Genomic DNA, 19,524 nt, shown 5'->3' with positions numbered 1-19,524 from the left:
CCCTATCCCCTATGGAGTAGTTCCTCTCGGCCGGAGAAAAGGTCTTGGAGAAAAAGAAACACGGATGTTTCCTTCCTCGTTCGTTTTTCTGGTACAGGACTGCACCTGCACCGACCGAAGAGGCGTCTACCTCCAGTAGGAAGGGTTTGGAGATGTCTGGACGATGAAGGATGGGAGCTCTGGAGAAGTGAGTTTTGAGAGTGTGAAATGCCTCTACCGTTTCCCGTGTCCATGCTTTGGGATTAGCGCCCTTGCGGGTAAGGGCAATGATGGGTGCTGCCACCGTCGAGAAGTTGGGAATGAACTGGCGATAATAATTGATAAACCCCAAGAATCGCTGGATCGCCTTCAGCGAGCGGGGCTCAGGCCAGTTCATCACTGTCTCCAACTTCCCCGGATCCATTGCTAACCCCTGACTGGACACGATGTACCCCAGGAACGGCAAGGATTCCTGTTCAAAAACGCACTTTTCCAGCTTAGCATATAACGAATGGGTGCGGAGCCTCTTAAGTACTCGGATGACATCCCTCCGATGGGTGGTAAGATCGGGGGAGAAGATAAGAATGTCATCCAGGTATTCAACCACGGAAAGATACAAATCCCGGAAAATGTCATTCACAAAGTCTTGAAATACGGCGGGGGCATTGCAGAGTCCGAAGGGCATTACTAGATACTCGTAGTGACCGTCCCTGGTGTTAAAGGCGGTCTTCCACTCATCGCCCTTTCGGACTCGCACTAGATTATACGCCCCGCGTAGATCCAGCTTTGTGAAGACCTTTGCCCTGCGGAATCGATCAAATAGCTCAGTAATGAGGGGCAAAGGGTATTTGTTCTTGATTGTGATTGCATTTAATCCCCTGTAATCGATACAGGGGCGCAGATCCCCTTCCTTCTTCTGCACAAAAAAGAACCCTGCACCAGCCGGTGAAATAGACTTGCGAATGAACCCCTTCGCCAGGCTGTCCTGAATATATTTGGACATAGCCTCCGTCTCTGGAGCAGAGAGTGGATACACTCTGCCCCTAGGGGGCTCGGAGCCTGGCTTCAGGTCTATTCGGCAATCATATGGCCGGTGGGGAGGAAGAGTATCTGCGGCCCTTTTGGAAAAGACATCCCTGTAGGCCTCATAAGGTGTCGGTAAACCCGGCCCCTCAGTATTCCCTGAGGACCCAACCGACCTAATGGTAGCGGGTGGATCGGTAGTCACGAGGTGCTCTCTACAGGATCCTGCCCAGGATGAGATCTCCCCTGTTGCCCAGTTGAGTATAGGAGCATGCTGTCTCAACCAGGGAAGGCCCAGTAGGACCTCATCCGTCCCCCCTGGAAGCACCAGGAAGGACACCTGCTCATGGTGTCCCGGTGGTACATCCATCCTGAGAGGGATGGTGATCTGGGTGATAGGATCGAGTAGTATGGACCCGTCGACTACCCGGACCCTGAGTGGCTTGGGCAACAGAACCAGGGGAACTGAGTATCGGGTTGCCAGGGAGGTCGAGATGAAATTGCCTTCAGCGCCTGAGTCCAAGCAAGCCAGGGCAGAGAAGAGAGTAGTGCCGAACTGCAACTGGGCGCTGATAGTCAACCTAGAGGGAGAAGTAGCGTCTAGAGTCCCCCCTCTGATAGAAACTAGACGCTGTCTTTTCCCGACGGTTTGGGACATAGGGTAGCTATGTGTCCCCTCTGCCCACAGGAAAAGCAGATGACACAAGACCGAGAACCTGGGGCAGAGGAGACCACCTTGGACACCTCCATTGACTCCACGGAGTCGCCTACAGGACTGGCTGGGGGACCTGTCTGATGGAAGACGGGAGTCAGACGCTTTTTAGGCCGAGAAGACGTGGGTGCTGAAGAGACCTCGAGCCTTCGCTCCGCCTGGCGGATGTCTATGCGAGAGGCAACCTGAATCAAGGACTCTAAAGTGGCAGGCACCTCACGTGTGGCCAGTGCGTCTTTGACAAACCCTGCCAGGCCCTCCCAAAACACAGGGACAAGGACCTTATCCGGCCAGTCCAGCTCTGCGGCCAGTGTCCTAAAGTGTACAGCAAAGTCCCCGACTGAAGCAGACCCTTGCCGAAGTCGTAGGAGGCGCAGCGCGGAATCGTGGGTGACTTGAGGCCCGAGGAACACCATTCTCATGGCCCCAAGATAAGCTGCTAAGTTATTCACCACACGATCTCCGCGCTCCCACAACGGCGTGGACCACTTCAGCGCTCTCCCTGTGAGCAGGGACTGGACGAAGGCTACCTTCGCCTTCTCGGTAGCGTAAAGAGTCGCGGACAGCTCTAAGTAGGTGGTAACCTGGTTTATAAAACCACGGCACTCAGAGCTGTTGCCGCTAAAGCGCTCTGGAAGCGCAAGGCGAGGAGACCTTCCGCCCAATAGCACAGCCTGGGTAGCCGCCTGGGTGGCGACTGTCGTCAGAGTAGTCTTATCGGAGGAAGACTGCTCCACTGCTGCCAATCGTGACTCCAACTGCTGCACATAACGCAGCAACTGCTGCTGCTCTTCAGCCATAGCCAGACCTTTGGCGCGACCGTAATGTTACGAGGGGGACCCGGGGAAGCGTGCCAAGATGGGAAATGGACTGCTTCTGCCGGTCAAGGTCCACTGTGCGGTGTAAGGGACCGCCGCTATGGTGGGTGAAGAGTGAGCGGGTTGCTGCTAGCGATCGTCTGGAATGTCACAGACGATCTATGTACACCGATCTGCCCTAACCCGTGAGGGTTGTATCGCACAGATCTCACGGCTCGGTGTACCTGTTGCACGGGGAAGCACAGAGGTGCCCACGCACGTGTGCCAGTGGAAGTCACGAGAATATGGCACGAGGGTAGCACAGAGGTGCCCACGCATGTGTGCTTTCAATAACCAGGTGAGTCCAATGGAGACTTGAGGAGCTCACCTGGGACAGGAACACGGCCTGTTGACGGGGGTACTGCCGGAGCAGCAAGGCAGGAACACGGCCTGCAAACGAGGTACTGCCGGAGCAGCAAGGGCCAAGCCCACAAGAGACAGTAATGCCTGAGCAGTGGCGTGGCAGCACGCTGCCAGACATCCAAACATAGAAGGACGGTCGCGCGCCGCCATGATGGCAGGGGGAGCTTTTAAGGAGGTGCAGCTCCACCCGAGGGCGGGCGCGAGGCGGAGATGACGGACTTGACCCAATCAGGGTCCACGACGTCCCAGCCTGGCCAGTCAGGATTCACCACGTCACCAGCCTTGTCATCAAGCCGTGTGACGTCAGTGAGCGAATCAGGAGCCACCACGCATTGCACATGCTCACCCTCCTGCCTCTGGGAAATAGAGGCGGGAACCTCGGTCTCACAATGTGGAGAGATAACGGGAATCTCACTGCTTCCCTGAGCAGTAAACCTCTGCACATTGCGCAGCCTCGCAGACCTTCGGGGCCGCTGAGCAGGAGAGTCTGCGGCAGGCCAGGAATGGGAGACCGCTTCACTCCTTGTAACAGGAGAACCACTAGGTGTCACCCTTCTGCTGCCTCTCTGAGAAGGTATCTCCTGCACACTGCGCAGTCTGGCAGACCTTCGGCGCTGCTGAGCAGGAGCGCTCGTGGCAGGCAAGGAATGGGAGACTGCCTCAGTCCTTGCCCCAGGAGAGCCACGAGATGTAACACTCCTTGCTCATCTAGCTACAGTACACATCAGGTTAATTAACCCGATGTGTAATGCAGCTACATGTGCAGAGAGCAGGGAGCCGCGCACACTGCTTAGCGCTGGCTCCTTGCTCTCCTAGCTACAGTACACATCGGGTTAATTAACCCGATGTGTACAGCAGCTACATGTGCAGAGAGCCGGAGCCGGCAGCACAGGCAGCGTGAGAGCTGCGGAGGGTGGTAACTAAGGTAAATATCGGGTAACCACCTTGGTTACCCGATGTTTATCTTAGATACCAGCCTCCGCAGCTGCCAGACACCGGCTCCTGCTCCCTGCTCGCTTCATTTGTCGCTCTCTCGCTGTCACACACAGCGATCTGTGTGTCACAGTGGGAGAGCGCCTTTGAAGAAAACGAACCAGGGCTGTGTGTAACGAGCAGCGATCTTGCAGCAGGGGCCAGATCGCTGCTCAGTGTCACACACAGCGAGATCGCTAATGAGGTCACTGCTGCGTCACAAAAAGCGTGACTCAGCAGCGATCTCGGCAGCGAGCTCGCTGTGTGTGAAGCACCCCTAACTCCCCGTGTACATTAGCATAAGATAAAAGATCTTTAGAAATACGTTTTCTAATGATCCCTTTATCTATGCTGTTAGATACAGGAACAGTTAGGCAGGGATTAGCAATATGTACCCATAACTGCTCGTGGTTCGGGGGGGGGGCATATTGGACCTGACAGGTTCCCTTTAATTGTTCACAATAACAGTAATTTTTACCAGGGGTGCCCAATCTTTTGCATGCCCCTGTAGTACTAGCTCTATGAACATCATAGATTCCCTATTCTAGCGTATAAAACAGATATACAGTCCGTTTCATCACGGTGGTCTTGATGAGGGGGTCATATTCTACTGATTTATTAGGTGGCACGGGTCTCTTAGCGATTCAGGTGTGTCTGAAAAGTGGTGTGCACTTCTGTGTGCCTCACGAAAAATCTTGCCAGTTAAGGATGAATTAGTCGAGCTGTGGAGTCACCCCCTCTTCACATACCAGTTCCCCCCATTTTGGTGCAGTAAAGTGAATCTGGTGTGAAATCACAAAATATGTAAAACATTTTGCGTAAATGTAGCGACTTTTCAGAATCTTGGGGTAATCACTTTGATGAATCGGGTCCACTGTGCAATAATGGCAAAACTGGATGATTTTATGACCAGAAGCAACTAAACATTTTAGGTCAATGACTGAGCCATTTTCCTTCGTTCCTGACCAAACACATTTTAATTTTTTTCAGACATGCATTTTTATTGGTTCCAAAAAATGTTCTCATTTTATTATTAAATTAATTTTTGCCTTTTTTTGTGATAAACTAGGCTTATTTTTTATGTCATTCTTGAATTCTTTTTCTTTTCCTGCTGGTATCGGGGGGAAATGTAAATTCACATTTTTATTATGACCATAGAAGAACGCTAGATAAAACTTAAAATTGCCTTTCCCTACCCATAAAAGTTATCGTAATATATTGGACATATTTTTTTTTGTCGGGGGCGGGGCTAGAAACTTTAACTGGTGGTGTATTTTTGTTTTATTTTTTATGCTTTTTTTATTTACTTATTTTTCATTTGTTTCTCACACTCTACCCACCATAAGGTCTTAAAAGAGCTTTTATGGTAAGAGGGGTCATTTTAATATATTCATTTATTCTTTGTCTTGATATATCAGCGCCAGTGACAGGGAAATCTCAGCGTCCAGCCTGCATAGCAGAAGTTTCGGTTCTTCTAGGATCTAGTAGCTTCTGCTCCCTACATAGAGTGATCACATGACCGCTGGGTCTGGAGGGGGAAGTACTGTTAGTGTGTGTTATACTGTATACACCTCAGCATTGTGTTTACAGTGATTAGGAAGGTAAAGATGGTAATAAACAATGACTTCTCTATGGTGAGTCCGACCGTCTCTGGCTATTTTTGCAATTGGCTTTCATTAAAAATGTTGCGTCACATTGTCTATTGCTGGCTTCGAACTTGTTATGACGGTCTGATGGGAGAGTTTGTAATTTTATAATATTGTGTATCTCTTTTTACCCGAGCTACTGTAAAGGCCACGTCTCACTAAGCAACATCGCTAGCAACATCGCTGCTGAGTCACGGTTTTGGTGACGCAACAGCGATCTTGCTAGCGATGTTGCTGTGTGTGACATCCAGCAACAACCTGGCCCCTGCTGTGAGGTCGCCGGTCATTGCTGAATGTCCTGGACCATTTTTTAGTTGTTGCTGTCCCGCTGTGAAGCACACATCGCTGTGTGTGACAGCGATAGAGCAACAACTGAATGTGCAGGAAGCAGGGAGCCGGCTTCTGCGGACGCTGGTAACCAAGGTAAATATTGGGTAACCAAGAAGCCTTTTGCTTGGTTACCCGATATTTACCTTGGTTACTAGCGTCCGCCGCTCTCAGGCTGCCAGTGACGGGTCCCTGCTCCCTGCACACGTAGCCAGAGTACACATCGGGTAAATAAGCGAAGCAGTTTGCTTATTAACCCGATGTGTACTCTGGCTAGGAGTGCAGTGAGCCAGCGCTAAGCGGTGTGCGCTGGTAACCAAGGTAAATATCGGTTAACCAAGAGCTTGGTTACCCGATATTTACCTTAGTTACCAAGCACAGCATCGCTCCACGCGTCGCTGCTGGCTGGGGGCTGGTCACTGGTCGCTGGTGAGATCTGCCTGTTTGACAGCTCACCAGCAACCCGTGTAGCGACGCTCCAGCGATCCCTGCCAGGTCAGGTCGCTGGTGGGATCGCTGGAGCGTTACTTAGTGTGACGGTACCTTTAGTCACAGACCACATAAAAAGTGAATGGGCAGGAAACAAAGAGCCGGTAAAACAGTTTAAAAAGTTTAATGAAACCCATTAAAAAAAGGATTCTTGTTCTCAAATACATGCTGTTGAGTTAAAGAAATATGGAAGGTGGATGATCTCTTTACTACTGCTTTTATGGGAACAGTCTGACTAAAGAGAATATTGGGCCCTGATACTTAATAATCTGGACTCTAAGCTCAGCGTTAGTCTACCGGATCACCCCAGAAATAAATCAGTTCCCAGTAGGGAGAACTGTGCAGCAATGAACAGTCACACCATTGTCTGCACAGGACTCTGGTTCGATTGCAAACAATAAGGCACAGACACATTTTGCACTTTTTCTTTCAAAAAGTTAATATCATAGTCTGAGAAATACTAACCACCTCTTTTCTCCTTTAGTCTGCGCAGCTAGATCCGGTAGAGATTCAGAGGAATCAGGAAGCCCGCAGGAGAGCACTCGCACAAAAACGTGCAAAAGAACTGCTGAGATCTAGGTCACCGGAACCTGTTGAAGGCCGGAAACACATTGATGTGCAGACAGGTGAGAAGGAGAATGTGACGATTACTATTAGAAGGGTTGTGCACTACTCGGACATCTCTTTCTCAATACCCATGCTTTTCCCGCCAGTAAAATACCTACACTGATACTCAAATCTTATGTCGGCGCCATTCCAGTTGTGTCAGCACTGTCTCTCCTAGAGATTGTGTGGCATTATGTCACACGATCCCTGCGTCCAATCACTTTTCCCTCCTTCAGACAAGTCAGACATCTGGAGGAAGTAAGAGATGGCACAGCCTTTCTGTGAGAGGCAGTGCCGACACCGCTGTAGCAGCACGAGAGGTGAGTATCAGTTTTATTATTTTACTTGGGAAAACATATTACTTGAGAAGGTGGAGAGCCCCTTTAAATGCTATTATGGCTATCATTAGTTGCTATTTTGCTTGTGACTGATATGAATTGAATAAGTGTTACATATGCATAATGGCATGTCTGAAGAGTCGCCCATGAAGACCCATGAATAGAACATCCAGCAATTATTAAAATCAAATTTCCCTTTGCCATTCTTGAGTATATGCTTAGTGGGAGAGTTTTCCACAGAGGCCACTAGTGTCATTATATGACAGGTCTGACATAGATTAACCCCTTACCGACAAAGCCTGTTTTCACCTTCCTAACCAATCCAAATTTTCTAATTCTCACTAGTATCACTTTATGTGGTAATAACTCTGGAATAAATAATAATAATCATAATAATAATAATAATAATTCAATATACAGTGATTCTGAGACAGTTTTTTTCTGACAGATTGTACTTCATTGTAGTGGTAAATTTAGGTTGATATCATTGCGTTTAATAAACAAAAAAAATGGAAATTTCATGAAAAATTAGCAATTTTCAAACTTTGAATTTTTATGCCCTTAAACAGATAGTCATACTACTAAAAATAATAAATAACACTTCTCACATGTCTACTTTCAGCATCAATTTTTAAACATATTTTTGGGTAGAAATGGAGAAGAGTTAAAAAAGTTTAGCAGCAATTTTTCATTTTTCCAACAAAATTGTTAAAAATCTATTTTAGTAGAGACCACTTCATATTTGAAGTGACTTTTGGGTGCCTCTTATGTCAAAAAATGGCCAAAAGTAACCCTATTTTAAAAATTACGGTCTCCAAGGTATTCAAAACCACATTTAGGAAGATTGTTCAATTCATCTGATGCACCTGAAGGGTTAACAAAATGGAAAAAAACATGAAAAATGTGTTATTTTCCTAAAAAATGTAGCTTCAGCCCCAAATTTTTCATTTTGTCAAGAAAATGGACAGTACAAAATGTTGTGCAATTTCTCTTGAGCATGTCACGCTGTACAAAGGGCTGGTAAGACGTAGTACTACGTATTCCCCACTAGGTGGCAGAAGAGTAGTGAAGGAGAGTCAAAATAACACTGTAACAGAAAGGAGGCTGAAGTACAGCAGAGTAACTTCAGCAGGCAGAACGACCAGGGGGGCAATAGAGTAGTCAAGCAGTCAGGGTCTAGCCAGGAAAGTCAAGTCATTGCAAAGGGAGGATCAAAATCAGGTCAGAAAACAGAACCGAAGTTGGATGCCGGAAAATCAGGTATGCAGAGGGAAACACAAAGGGCACAGGGAACAGAAGACAAGACCGGAGGGTGAGGAGAAACAAACACAGGAAGGAGAATGAACCAGGATGGGTAAACAAATGACAGGAGCAGGAAGTCAGGGATTGGGACAGACGGACAAATGGGGGAGGGTACAGGTCAGGGCACGGTAACAAGGAGTCAGATCAAACAGGAAATCTCATCAGAGCCAGTCACAGGCTGCAGAGCAAAACTATAACCAGCACAAGAATGCAAGTGCAGCGACCAGATATAGTATCTCCTGAAACCAGAACAAGGCTGAGGGGAGTTAACTCCTGACATGACCAGGCCAGGTCTGGGAAACTCTGGAGCGGAGAATACTGGTCCTGGATCATGAGAGAGCACAACTATGCCCCATACAGTTAGGTCCAGAAATATTTGGACAGTGACACAATTTTCGCGAGTTGGGCTCTGCATGCCACCACATTGGATTTGAAATGAAACCTCTACAACAGAATTCAAGTGCAGATTGTAACGTTTAATTTGAAGGTTTGAACAAAAATATCTGATAGAAATTGTAGGAATTGTACACATTCATTTACAAACAGTCCACATTTTAGGAGGTCAAAAGTAATTGGACAAATAAACCAAACCCAAAAAAAGATTTTTTTTTTCAATATTTTGTTGCGAATCCTTTGGAGGCAATCATTGCCTTAAGTCTGGAACCCATGGACATCACCAAACGCTGGGTTTCCTCCTTCTTAATGCTTTGCCAGGCCTTTACAGCCGCAGCCTTCAGGTCTTGCTTGTTTGTGGGTCTTTCCGTCTTAAGTCTGGATTTGAGCAAGGGAAATCCATGCTTAATTGGGTTAAGATCTGGTGATTGACTTGGCCATTGCAGAATGTTCCACTTTTTTGCACTCATGAACTCCTGGGTAGCTTTGGCTGTATGCTTGGGGTCATTGTCCTTCTGTACTATGAAGCGCCGTCCGATCAACTTTGTGGCATTTGGCTGAATCTGGGCTGAAAGTATATCCCGGTACACTTCAGAATTCATCCGGCTACTCTTGTCTGCTGGTATGTCATCAATAAACACAAGTGACCCAGTGCCATTGAAAGCCATGCATGCCCATTCCATCACGTTGCCTCCACCGTGTTTTACAGAGGATGTGGTGTGCCTTGGATCATGTGCCGTTCCCTTTCTTCTCCAAACTTTTTTCTTCCCATCATTCTGGTACAGGTTGATCTTGGTCTCATCTGTCCATAGAATACTTTTCCAGAACTGAGCTGGCTTCATAAGGTGTTTTTCAGCAAATTTAACTCTGGCCTGTCTATTTTTGGAATTGATGAATGGTTTGCATCTAGATGTGAACCCTTTGTATTTACTTTCATGGAGTCTTCTCTTTACTGTTGACTTAGAGACAGATACACCTACTTCACTGAGAGTGTTCTGGACTTCAGTTGATGTTGTGAACGGGTTCTTCTTCACCAAAGAAAGTATGCGGCGATCATCCACCACTGTTGTCATCCGTGGACGCCCAGGCCTTTTTGAGTTCCCAAGCTCACCAGTCAATTCCTTTTTTCTCAGAATGTACCCGACTGTTGATTTTGCTACTCCAAGCATGTCTGCTATCTCTCTGATGGATTTTTTCTTTTTTTTCAGCCTCAGGATGTTCTGCTTCACCTCAATTGAGAGTTCCTTAGACCGCATGTTGTCTGGTCACAGCAACAGCTTCCAAATGCAAAACCACACACCTGTAATCAACCCCAGACCTTTTAACTACTTCATTGATTACAGGTTGACGAGGGAGACGCCTTCAGAGTTAATTGCAGCCCTTAGAGTCCCTTGTCCAATTACTTTTGGTCCCTTGAAAAAGAGGAGGCTATGCATTACAGAGCTATGATTCCTAAACCCTTTCTCCGATTTGGATGTGAAAACTCTCATATTGCAGCTGGGAGTATGCACTTTCAGCCCATATTATATATATAATTGTATTTCTGAATATGTTTTTGTAAACAGCTAAAAAAACAAAACTTGTGTCACTGTCCAAATATTTCTGGACCTAACTGTATGTGGGGGAAAACTACTGTTTGGGCACACGGGAGAGAGTGCTATTTGCATTTTAAAGTTCCATTTTGGCTGGAATAGATTGTGGATACTGTGGCATTTGAAGAGCCTCTAATATGCCAAAACAGTAGAAAACCCACATAAGTGACCCCATTTTGGAAGCTACACCCCTCAAAGAATGCAAATATGGGTGTGGTGAATGTCTAACACCCAAAGTTTTTGGTGATCATCTTGAACCCACAGGTGCTTCACAGAATTTGATAACATTGGGATGTGAAAATGCAAAATTACCATTCTACATATTTTCCACAAAAATGTTGCTTTAGCCCCAAAGTTTTCATTTTCCTAAAAGTAGAAGGAGAAAATGAAGCACACAATTTGTTGTGCAATTTCTCCTAAGTACACCAATTCCCCATATGTGGTGAAAAACTACTGCCTGAGTGCACGGCAGAGCTCAGAAGGGAACGAGTGTTATTTGTATTTTGGAGCGCAGATTAGGGGGAAAACTACTATTTGGGCACATGGGAGGTAGCGCTATTTGAATGTTGGCGCTCCATTTTGGATGTAATAGATACCAGACGCCATGATGCATTTGAAGAGCCCCTGACATGCCAAAGCAACAAAAACCTCTCACAAGTTACCCTGTTTTGGAAACTACGCCCCTCAAAGACTGCATCTGTGGGTGTAGCTGGAGAAATTGGACCACACAATTTGTTGTGCAATTTCTCCTGAGTATGATAATCAACTTTATTTGTCGCAAAGTACTGTTTGGGCACATGGAAGGGCTCTGAAGAGAAGGAGCGCTAATTGGATTTTGTAGTACTATTTTGGCTGTAAAAGATTGCGGGGAATTTGGGCATCCAGGTGTCAGTGCTGCTTTGTTGGAGGCCATGGGGGACATGACAGGTTCCCTTTAACTGTGGTTTAGGTGCATAGTGGCGCTGAGAAGGTAAGGCCATTTGGATTTGGTAGTGCAGATTTTGTTGGATCTCCTTTGGGGGAGGGGGTTGAGGTGGAACTGTGGTGCTTTTATAGAGCCTTGGTGCCACGAGTAACATGGAAACCCCCTATATTTCCATTAAGGAATGACTGACCTTAATGGGGCCTTTTTTTTTCGACTGAGTTGAAGCTTTTACTAGTAACATTTTGGGGTACAGCATATTTTAGATCAGTTTACATATATCCCATGCTCTATGCTGAGCACTTACATCGGGGTTTCTATCCACATCTCCGAAATACATGATTCAGATGAAACCCCCTATGGATCCATTCACTCATGAGGTTGCAGAGTTAAGCGGGCTTTACACGCTACGAGATCGCGAGAGCGATCTCGTTGGGCTCACGGATTTTGTGACGCAAATCCGGCCGCTGTAGCGATGCCATTGCGTGTGACACCTATGAGCGATTTTGCATCGTCGCAAAAACGTGCAAAATCGCTCATCGGTGACATGGGGGTCCATTCTCAAATATCGTTACTGCAGCAGTAGCGAGGTTGTTCCTCGTTCCTGCGGCAGCACACATCGCTCCGTGTGACACCGCATTAACGAGGAACCTCTCCTTACCTGCCTCCCGGCCACAATGCGGAAGGAAGGAGGTGGGCGGGATGTTCGTCCCGCTCATCTCCGCCCCTCCGCTTCTATTGGGCGGCCGCTCAGTGACGCTGCTGTGACGTTGCTGTGACGCTGAACGAACCACCCCCTTAGAAAAGAGGCGGATCGCCGGTCACAGCGACGTCGCAGGGAAGGTAAGTAGTGTGACGGGTCTGGGCGATGTTGTGCGATACGGGCAGAGATTTGCCCATGTCGCACAACCAATGGGGGCGGGTACGCACGATGGCGATATCGCAGCGTGTAAAGTGGCCTTTTCTCTGGACTCCTTTTGACCTTTGTTCATCGGAGAGCAGTACGATGTTTCACATGCTCCCATAGACTTATATGGCTGCTCATGATCCAAGACACATTGCCAATCGCTGCATGCTGCAATGGTTTCCTCAGTTTGATTAGAGCTACAGATAAACTCCCAGATCAGACATGCAGCATTCACTAACATTGGTTGGAGTGAACTGTGAGATTTTCTTGTCCGATTTATATGCTCGAGTGACCCGGCCTAAAGATTATTATTGCACAGAGGAATTAGAAAATGTGCAGAAACTTCCTCCATCACTGTAGTGAGAAAATCTGCAATTGATACATCAAAATAGCTAAACCATTGATTTCTTTCCAGAAAAGCCCTAAGTCAGAGCTACATAAGAGTATAGCGGACATGGCAGATGAGTGACCATTCTATGTGGTCTTTGTTTCAGAGCTTTACTTAGAAGAGCTCAGTGACCGTGTGGAGGAGAAGGACATGGAGTGCCAGACAGATGCCTTCCTGGACAGACCTCCGACACCCCTCTTCATCCCAGCTAAGACCGGAGCTGATGTTGCAACTCAGATACTGGAAGGAGAAGTACATATCTATAACATATTTAGTTTTCTATAGGTCCTAAGAAAACAATGTATTGTAAACCAGTAATGAAGATAGACACTGCAGGCGTTCTACAACTATTTCAGATCGTGTAATACTATATTATTTCAATCGCAGCTTAACCCCTTCATGACCTTCTGTCTTTGCACTTTCGTTTTTTTTGTACCCTACTTCAGAGAGACATAACTATGATTATTTTCTATCCACATAGCCATATGAGGGCATGTTTTTTGCTGGACAAGTTGTATATTTGAATGACCTCATTCATTCGTGCAAGCCCACATCAAAAGCATAGACACGACCTTTGATGTACCATTACGTCAAATATAATATTTATTCACTTATATAGCGCCATTAATCCCATAGCGCTTTACATACATCAGAAACAGTCCCCATTGGGGCTCACAATCTAAATTCCCTATCTGTATGTATTTGGTTGTCATGCAGAGGTTAAAGGGGACCTGTCACCATGAAAATTTCATCTAATATGTGGGCATCATGCTATAGAGCAGAGGGAGCTGAGCAGATTGGTATATGGGTTTTTAAAGAAGATTCAGTATAACCTGTGTTTTTGTTAGTTCTTGGATACTAGTCCAGTGGGCGGCACCATCAGTGATTGACAGCTGTCTTTGTATAAGTGTACATACAGATATAGCTGTCAGTCACTGATTGGACTGCAAATAACAGAAAAATCATATGTTTAAATGATGAAAGCACAGGGTATACGGGAGCTTCTCTCACAAAACTATATGCAATCAATCTGGTCAGCTCCCCCTGCTCTATAACATGGTACCTGCCGATTGGACTACATCTGCATGGTGACAGGTTCTCTTTACACCCTAACTCCTTTTTTGTTATTGCAGCACCCCAATCTTTGGCCCCCTGCTGCCCATAAGCCCAGTGGGTAAAAACATATATGGCAGCTTCTTACGTTCTTGCGTTCATGATGGAGGTGGTCAGTGTGCGCAGATACTTTACTGCCTGTCCCTGTGCTTTCCGTGAATGCTGTCAGTGCCAGCTTAGAAGAGGAAGCAGCCACGGAATCGGTCACATCGGTAAAACACTTGAACACCTCCGCCTTTAATGACATGGATGCTGCGGCAGCCGGTGGCCTGTATTTACAACCCGGAACCATGGGCAGCAAGAGGTCTGGAATTTGTATGCTCCAGTGAGGAAAGTGGGGAAGCTAAGGGTTTTCTCTACCGTTATACACTGGTTAATGGGGCTTTAGTGATTTCAGAAAGCGGTCATTCCCTTTTTGTACATTTTTATTATTCCTTTTAATATTTTGGCACAATTTGTAGGCTGCCCAGTGCTCTGTACTAGCAAAGTTATCCCAATTTAGACTTTTAAAGCATTTCCACAGGATATTTGATCAGTGAAAAAGCTGCTTCCAAAAGGCAGGTTTTGTAGCGGTTTTATTTTTTGCATTTTTGGTGCGTTGTTTGCAGTGTTTTTGGTGTCATTTGTTTACAGTACATGTTTAAATAAAGTTAGTTTCATTCACCACAAAAGCAGCAAAAAAAGCAGCAAAAAATGCAATTGCTTTCAATGGGGAAAAAAAGCTAAAAAAACGCTGAAAGAATGGACACACTGCTTCTTTCAAAAACAGCAGTAAAAAAATAGTGAGCGTGTGTTCATGACGATCTGAAATCTCATAGATTTTGCTGGTACTCTAAAGACAGCTTTTAATATGCTTAAAATTCATGAAAAAAGTGCTGCAAAAACACAACGTGTGATCATAGCCTTACAATTTACACAAGGCAAAATACTGACAAGAATGATGACTTTTTAAGAAAGCTAAAAGATCATTTCACCTGACGAACAAGTGCTTTGCTCATTCATCCGGTAATTGGCAGTCTGTTTACACCGGCTAATAATTGAGGATGCTTGTTTCTGATAGTCGCGCAGTTTAAATGCCACCTGAAGACAATTAATGACAGTCTACATCTAAGAACTACAAAAGGTTAATATTCTGGATAATTATATTTTCTATCTTATTCTCTCAGCTTTTTGACTTTGATCTGGAAGTAAAGCCGATACTGGAAGTGTTGATTGGAAAGACGATTGAGCAGGCTCTCCTGGAAGTGATGGAAGAAGAAGAACTGGCAAATCTAAGGGCACAGCAGCGTGCTTTTGAGGAGCTGCGTAATGCTGAGCTTGCTGAAGCACAGAGACTTGAAGAACAAGAAAGAAGGCACCGAGAGGAAAAGGTAATCTCTGAAAGTTCATTTGACGCTTATTAGAATTTATGAGCGAGCATCAAAGTGCTCGTTATTGGAATCGAACAGGTCGGACAAGTATTAATGGAAGTCAATGATTGGGCAGTTCGGCTCTCCGTCCACATATAGTCAGCGATAAACAGAGAACTTCTGGGGGGTAAGGGAGGGCAGTTTTTTTTTTTTACACACAGTACTTGGACAAGTTGATTTTACCCCCATTGATCGCCATTCAGACTGCAAATGGCTCTCACTGAGGTGCCGGCTCCCATCATTCACTGAAGGGAGCTGGTTCATTGTGTTGGATTGTTCACAAGCCATACATCTAAGCACTCATGATACTTGGCTGAACACTGGGGTTTCCACAGCACCATGATGCTCGATGGAGTATCGAGCAGTGCTAAGCACCCTTCATTCATTGGAATCAATGCCTGCAACTGAAGAAATCTCCAAATATTGGAAACCTACATTGTACGTTGTATCATTCCTTTTCTTTGCAGGTTAGGAGGAAACAGCAACAAAGAGAAATGCTACTGAAAGAAAAGGAGACTGCAGAGAAAGTGGCAGCCAGAGCCTTTGCCCAGCAATACCTGGCTGATCTTATTCCTTCTGTATTCAGCAGCTTAAGGGACAATGGATATTTCTATGATCCGGTGGAAAGAGGTTAGTCAATGTCAAACAGTGCATTACATATTTATTATATTGTAGCAGTTGCTTTTTAGGTTTTGTGCACAAAGCAACTTTTTCAGTTGGATACGCACCATAACCCGCCAGAAAAAGGGCTAAATAAGTGATAAATAGACTGAACATATGCACTGCAATTCGTTGTTATAATGCCGTGCACATGTTCAGTCTTTTGAGCTTTATTTAACCACTCCACACTTCCAAAGCCACAAAGTGACTCGAGCATTAAGGTGTTTTCCGCTTGGAAGCCCTTCACTATTTTACACATATATGTAAAAAAACGGAAATGGCAAATAGACACTTCATGAAATACACTGCCGTAGTTTTCCTGAAGTGTCTTATGCTCGAAAAACTTACTGTTATGCTGGTGTCTAGAATAGATGATCCTGATTTCCTTAAAGAAATCCTTTCTTTGTCGCTCCATTGGGAGACCCAGACAATTGGGTGTATAGCTTCTGCCTCCGGAGGCCACACAAAGTATTACACTTAAAAGTGTAAAGCCCCTCCCCTTCTGCTTATACACCCCCCGTGCATCACGGGCTCCTCAGTTTACATGCTTTGTGCGAAGGAGGCTGCTAAGGGTGGCCCAGGGGGAACCACCTGTTAACACTGTCCAGGTGACGGGGACGGAGTTTGCAGTTTTTACTGATAGACTTTCTGAGACTATGGCTAGGATACTAGAAGCCTTGCAGTCCAGACCGGTATCTCAGACCATGGGCACTGTTGAATCATTGCACCCTGGTCCCCCTCAGTTGGAACAACAATGTGCTCCCGGGGTGTCTCATAGATCCCAGGGTGAGGTCTCTGACAAAAGAAGGACGGGTCTTTCCGTCCTGTCCTGGACCTAAAACTGCTCAACAAACACGTAAAGACCAGGCGGTTCCGGATGGAATCCCTTCGCTCCGTCATCGCCTCAATGTCCCAAGGAGATTTCCTTGCATCGATCGATATCAAAGATGCTTATCTCCACGTACCGATTGCTCCAGAGCATCAGCGCTTCCTGCGCTTCGCCATAGGAGACGAACACCTTCAGTTCGTGGCACTGCCTTTCGGCCTGGCGACAGCCCCACGGGTTTTCACCAAGGTCATGGCTACAGTAGTAGCGGTCCTCCACTCTCAGGGACACTCGGTGATCCCTTACTTAGACGATCTGCTTGTCAAGGCACCCTCTCAAGAGGCATGCCAACACAGCCTCAACGCTACTCTGGAGACTCTCCAGAGTTTCGGGTGGATCATCAATTTTCCAAAGTCAAATCTGACACCGGCCCAATCGCTGACATATCTTGGCATGGAGTTTCATACCCTCTCAGCGATGGTGATGCTTCCGCTGAACAAACAGCGGTCACTGCAGACAGGGTTGCAATCTCTCCTTCAAGGTCAGTCACACCCCTTGAGGCGCCTCATGCACTTCCTAGGGAGGATGGTGGCAGCAATGGAGGCAGTCCCTTTCGCGCAGTTTCACCTGCGTCCTCTTCAATGGGACATCCTACGCAAATGGGACAGGAAGTCGACGTCCCTCGACAGGAACGTCTCCCTCTCTCAGGCAGCCAAAGCTTCCCTTCGGTGGTGGCTTCTTCCCACTTCATTGTCGAAGGGGAAATCCTTCCTACCCCCATCCTGGGCGGTGGTCACGACGGACGCGAGTCTGTCAGGGTGGGGAGCAGTCTTTCTCCACCACAGGGCTCAGGGTACGTGGACTCAGCAAGAGTCCTCCCTTCAGATCAATGTTCTGGAGATCAGGGCAGTGTATCTTGCCCTAAAAGCGTTCCAGCAGTGGCTGGAAGGCAAGCAGATCCGAATTCAGTCGGACAACTCCACAGCGGTGGCTTACATCAACCACCAAGGCGGAACACGCAGTCGGCAAGCCTTCCAGGAAGTCCGGCGGATTTTGATGTGGGTGGAAGCCACGGCCTCCACCATATCCGCAGTTCACATCCCGGGCGTAGAAAACTGGGAAGCAGACTTTCTCAGTCGTCAGGGCATGGACGCAGGGGAATGGTCCCTTCACCCGGACGTGTTTCAGGAGATCTGTTGCCGCTGGGGGATGCCGGACGTCGACCTAATGGCGTCCCGGCACAACAACAAGGTCCCGGCATTCATGGCACGATCTCACGATCACAGAGCTCTGGCGGCAGACGCCTTAGTTCAGGATTGGTCGCAGTTTCAACTCCCTTATGTGTTTCCTCCTCTGGCACTGTTGCCCAGAGTGTTACGCAAGATCAGGTCAGACTGCCGCCGCGGCATTCTCGTCGCTCCAGACTGGCCGAGGAGGTCGTGGTACCCGGATCTGTGGCATCTCACAGTGGGCCAACCGTGGGCACTACCAGACCGACCAGACTTGCTGTCTCAAGGGCTGTTTTTCCATCTGAATTCTGCGGCCCTCAACCTGACTGTGTGGCCATTGAGTCCTGGATCCTAGCGTCTTCAGGGTTATCTCAAGAGGTCATTGCCACTATGAGACAGGCCAGGAAACCAACGTCTGCCAAGATCTACCACAGGACGTGGAAGATATTCTTATCTTGGTGCTCTGATCAGGGGTTTTCTCCCTGGCCATTTGCCTTGCCCACTTTTCTTTCCTTTCTTCAATCAGGATTGGAAAAAGGTTTGTCGCTTGGCTCCCTTAAGGGACAAGTCTCAGCGCTCTCTGTGTTCTTTCAGAAGCGTCTTGCCAGGCTTTCTCAGGTACGCACGTTCCTGCAGGGGGTTTGTCACATAGTCCCTCCTTACAGGCGGCCGTTAGAACCCTGGGATCTGAACAGGGTTCTGATGGCCCTTCAGAAGCCACCTTTCGAGCCTTTGAAGGATATTTCTCTTTCTCGCCTTTCGCAGAAGGTGGTCTTCCTAGTAGCAGTCACATCACTTCGGAGAGTGTCTGAGCTAGCAGCGCTGTCATGCAAGGCTCCTTTCCTGGTGTTTCACCAGGACAAGGTGGTGCTGCGCCCGGTTCCGGAATTTCTTCCTAAGGTGGTATCCACCTTTCATCTCAATCAGGATATCTCCTTACCTTCTTTTTGTCCTCATCCAGTTCATCAATGTGAAAGGGATTTGCATTTGCTAGATCTGGTGAGAGCACTCAGACTCTACATTTCCCGTACGGCGCCCCTGCGCCGCTCGGATGCACTCTTTGTCCTTGTCGCTGGTCAGCGTAAGGGGTCACAGGCTTCCAAATCCACCCTGGCTCGGTGGATCAAGGAACCAATTCTCGAAGCCTACCGTTCTTCTGGACTTCCGGTTCCCTCAGGGCTGAAGGCCCATTCTACCAGAGCCGTGGGTGCGTCCTGGGCTTTGCGGCACCAGGCTACGGCTCAGCAGGTGTGCCAGGCGGCTACCTGGTCGAGCCTGCACACTTTCACCAAACACTATCAGGTGCATACCTATGCTTCGGCGGATGCCAGCCTAGGTAGACGAGTCCTTCAGGCGGCGGTTGTCCACCTGTAGGAAAGGGCCGTTTTACGGCTCTATTACGAGGTATTATTTTACCCACCCAGGGACAGCTTTTGGACGTCCCAATTGTCTGGGTCTCCCAATGGAGCGA

At 47.3% G+C, this 19,524-nt stretch overlaps 1 protein-coding gene across 2 annotated transcripts in view; it reads left to right on the top strand.

The window, feature by feature from the left end:
* The window catches only part of RSPH3 (radial spoke head 3), a 62,848-nt gene that overhangs the window by 13,227 nt on the left and 30,097 nt on the right, over positions 1-19,524 (top strand). For both annotated transcript variants that reach the window (XM_075338250.1, XM_075338249.1), the window contains exons 4-7: positions 6,853-6,994; positions 12,923-13,068; positions 15,096-15,299; positions 15,806-15,968. In XM_075338250.1, coding sequence (XP_075194365.1) covers positions 6,853-6,994; positions 12,923-13,068; positions 15,096-15,299; positions 15,806-15,968 — 655 coding nt within the window. The remainder of the gene's footprint in view (positions 1-6,852; positions 6,995-12,922; positions 13,069-15,095; positions 15,300-15,805; positions 15,969-19,524) is intronic.

Source organism: Anomaloglossus baeobatrachus, chromosome 3, assembly GCF_048569485.1.
Source record: "Anomaloglossus baeobatrachus isolate aAnoBae1 chromosome 3, aAnoBae1.hap1, whole genome shotgun sequence".
NCBI classification, from domain to species: domain Eukaryota; kingdom Metazoa; phylum Chordata; class Amphibia; order Anura; family Aromobatidae; genus Anomaloglossus; species Anomaloglossus baeobatrachus.
The sequence above is the reverse complement of the archived record's forward strand: the minus strand, read 5'-3'. Positions and strand labels throughout refer to the sequence as shown.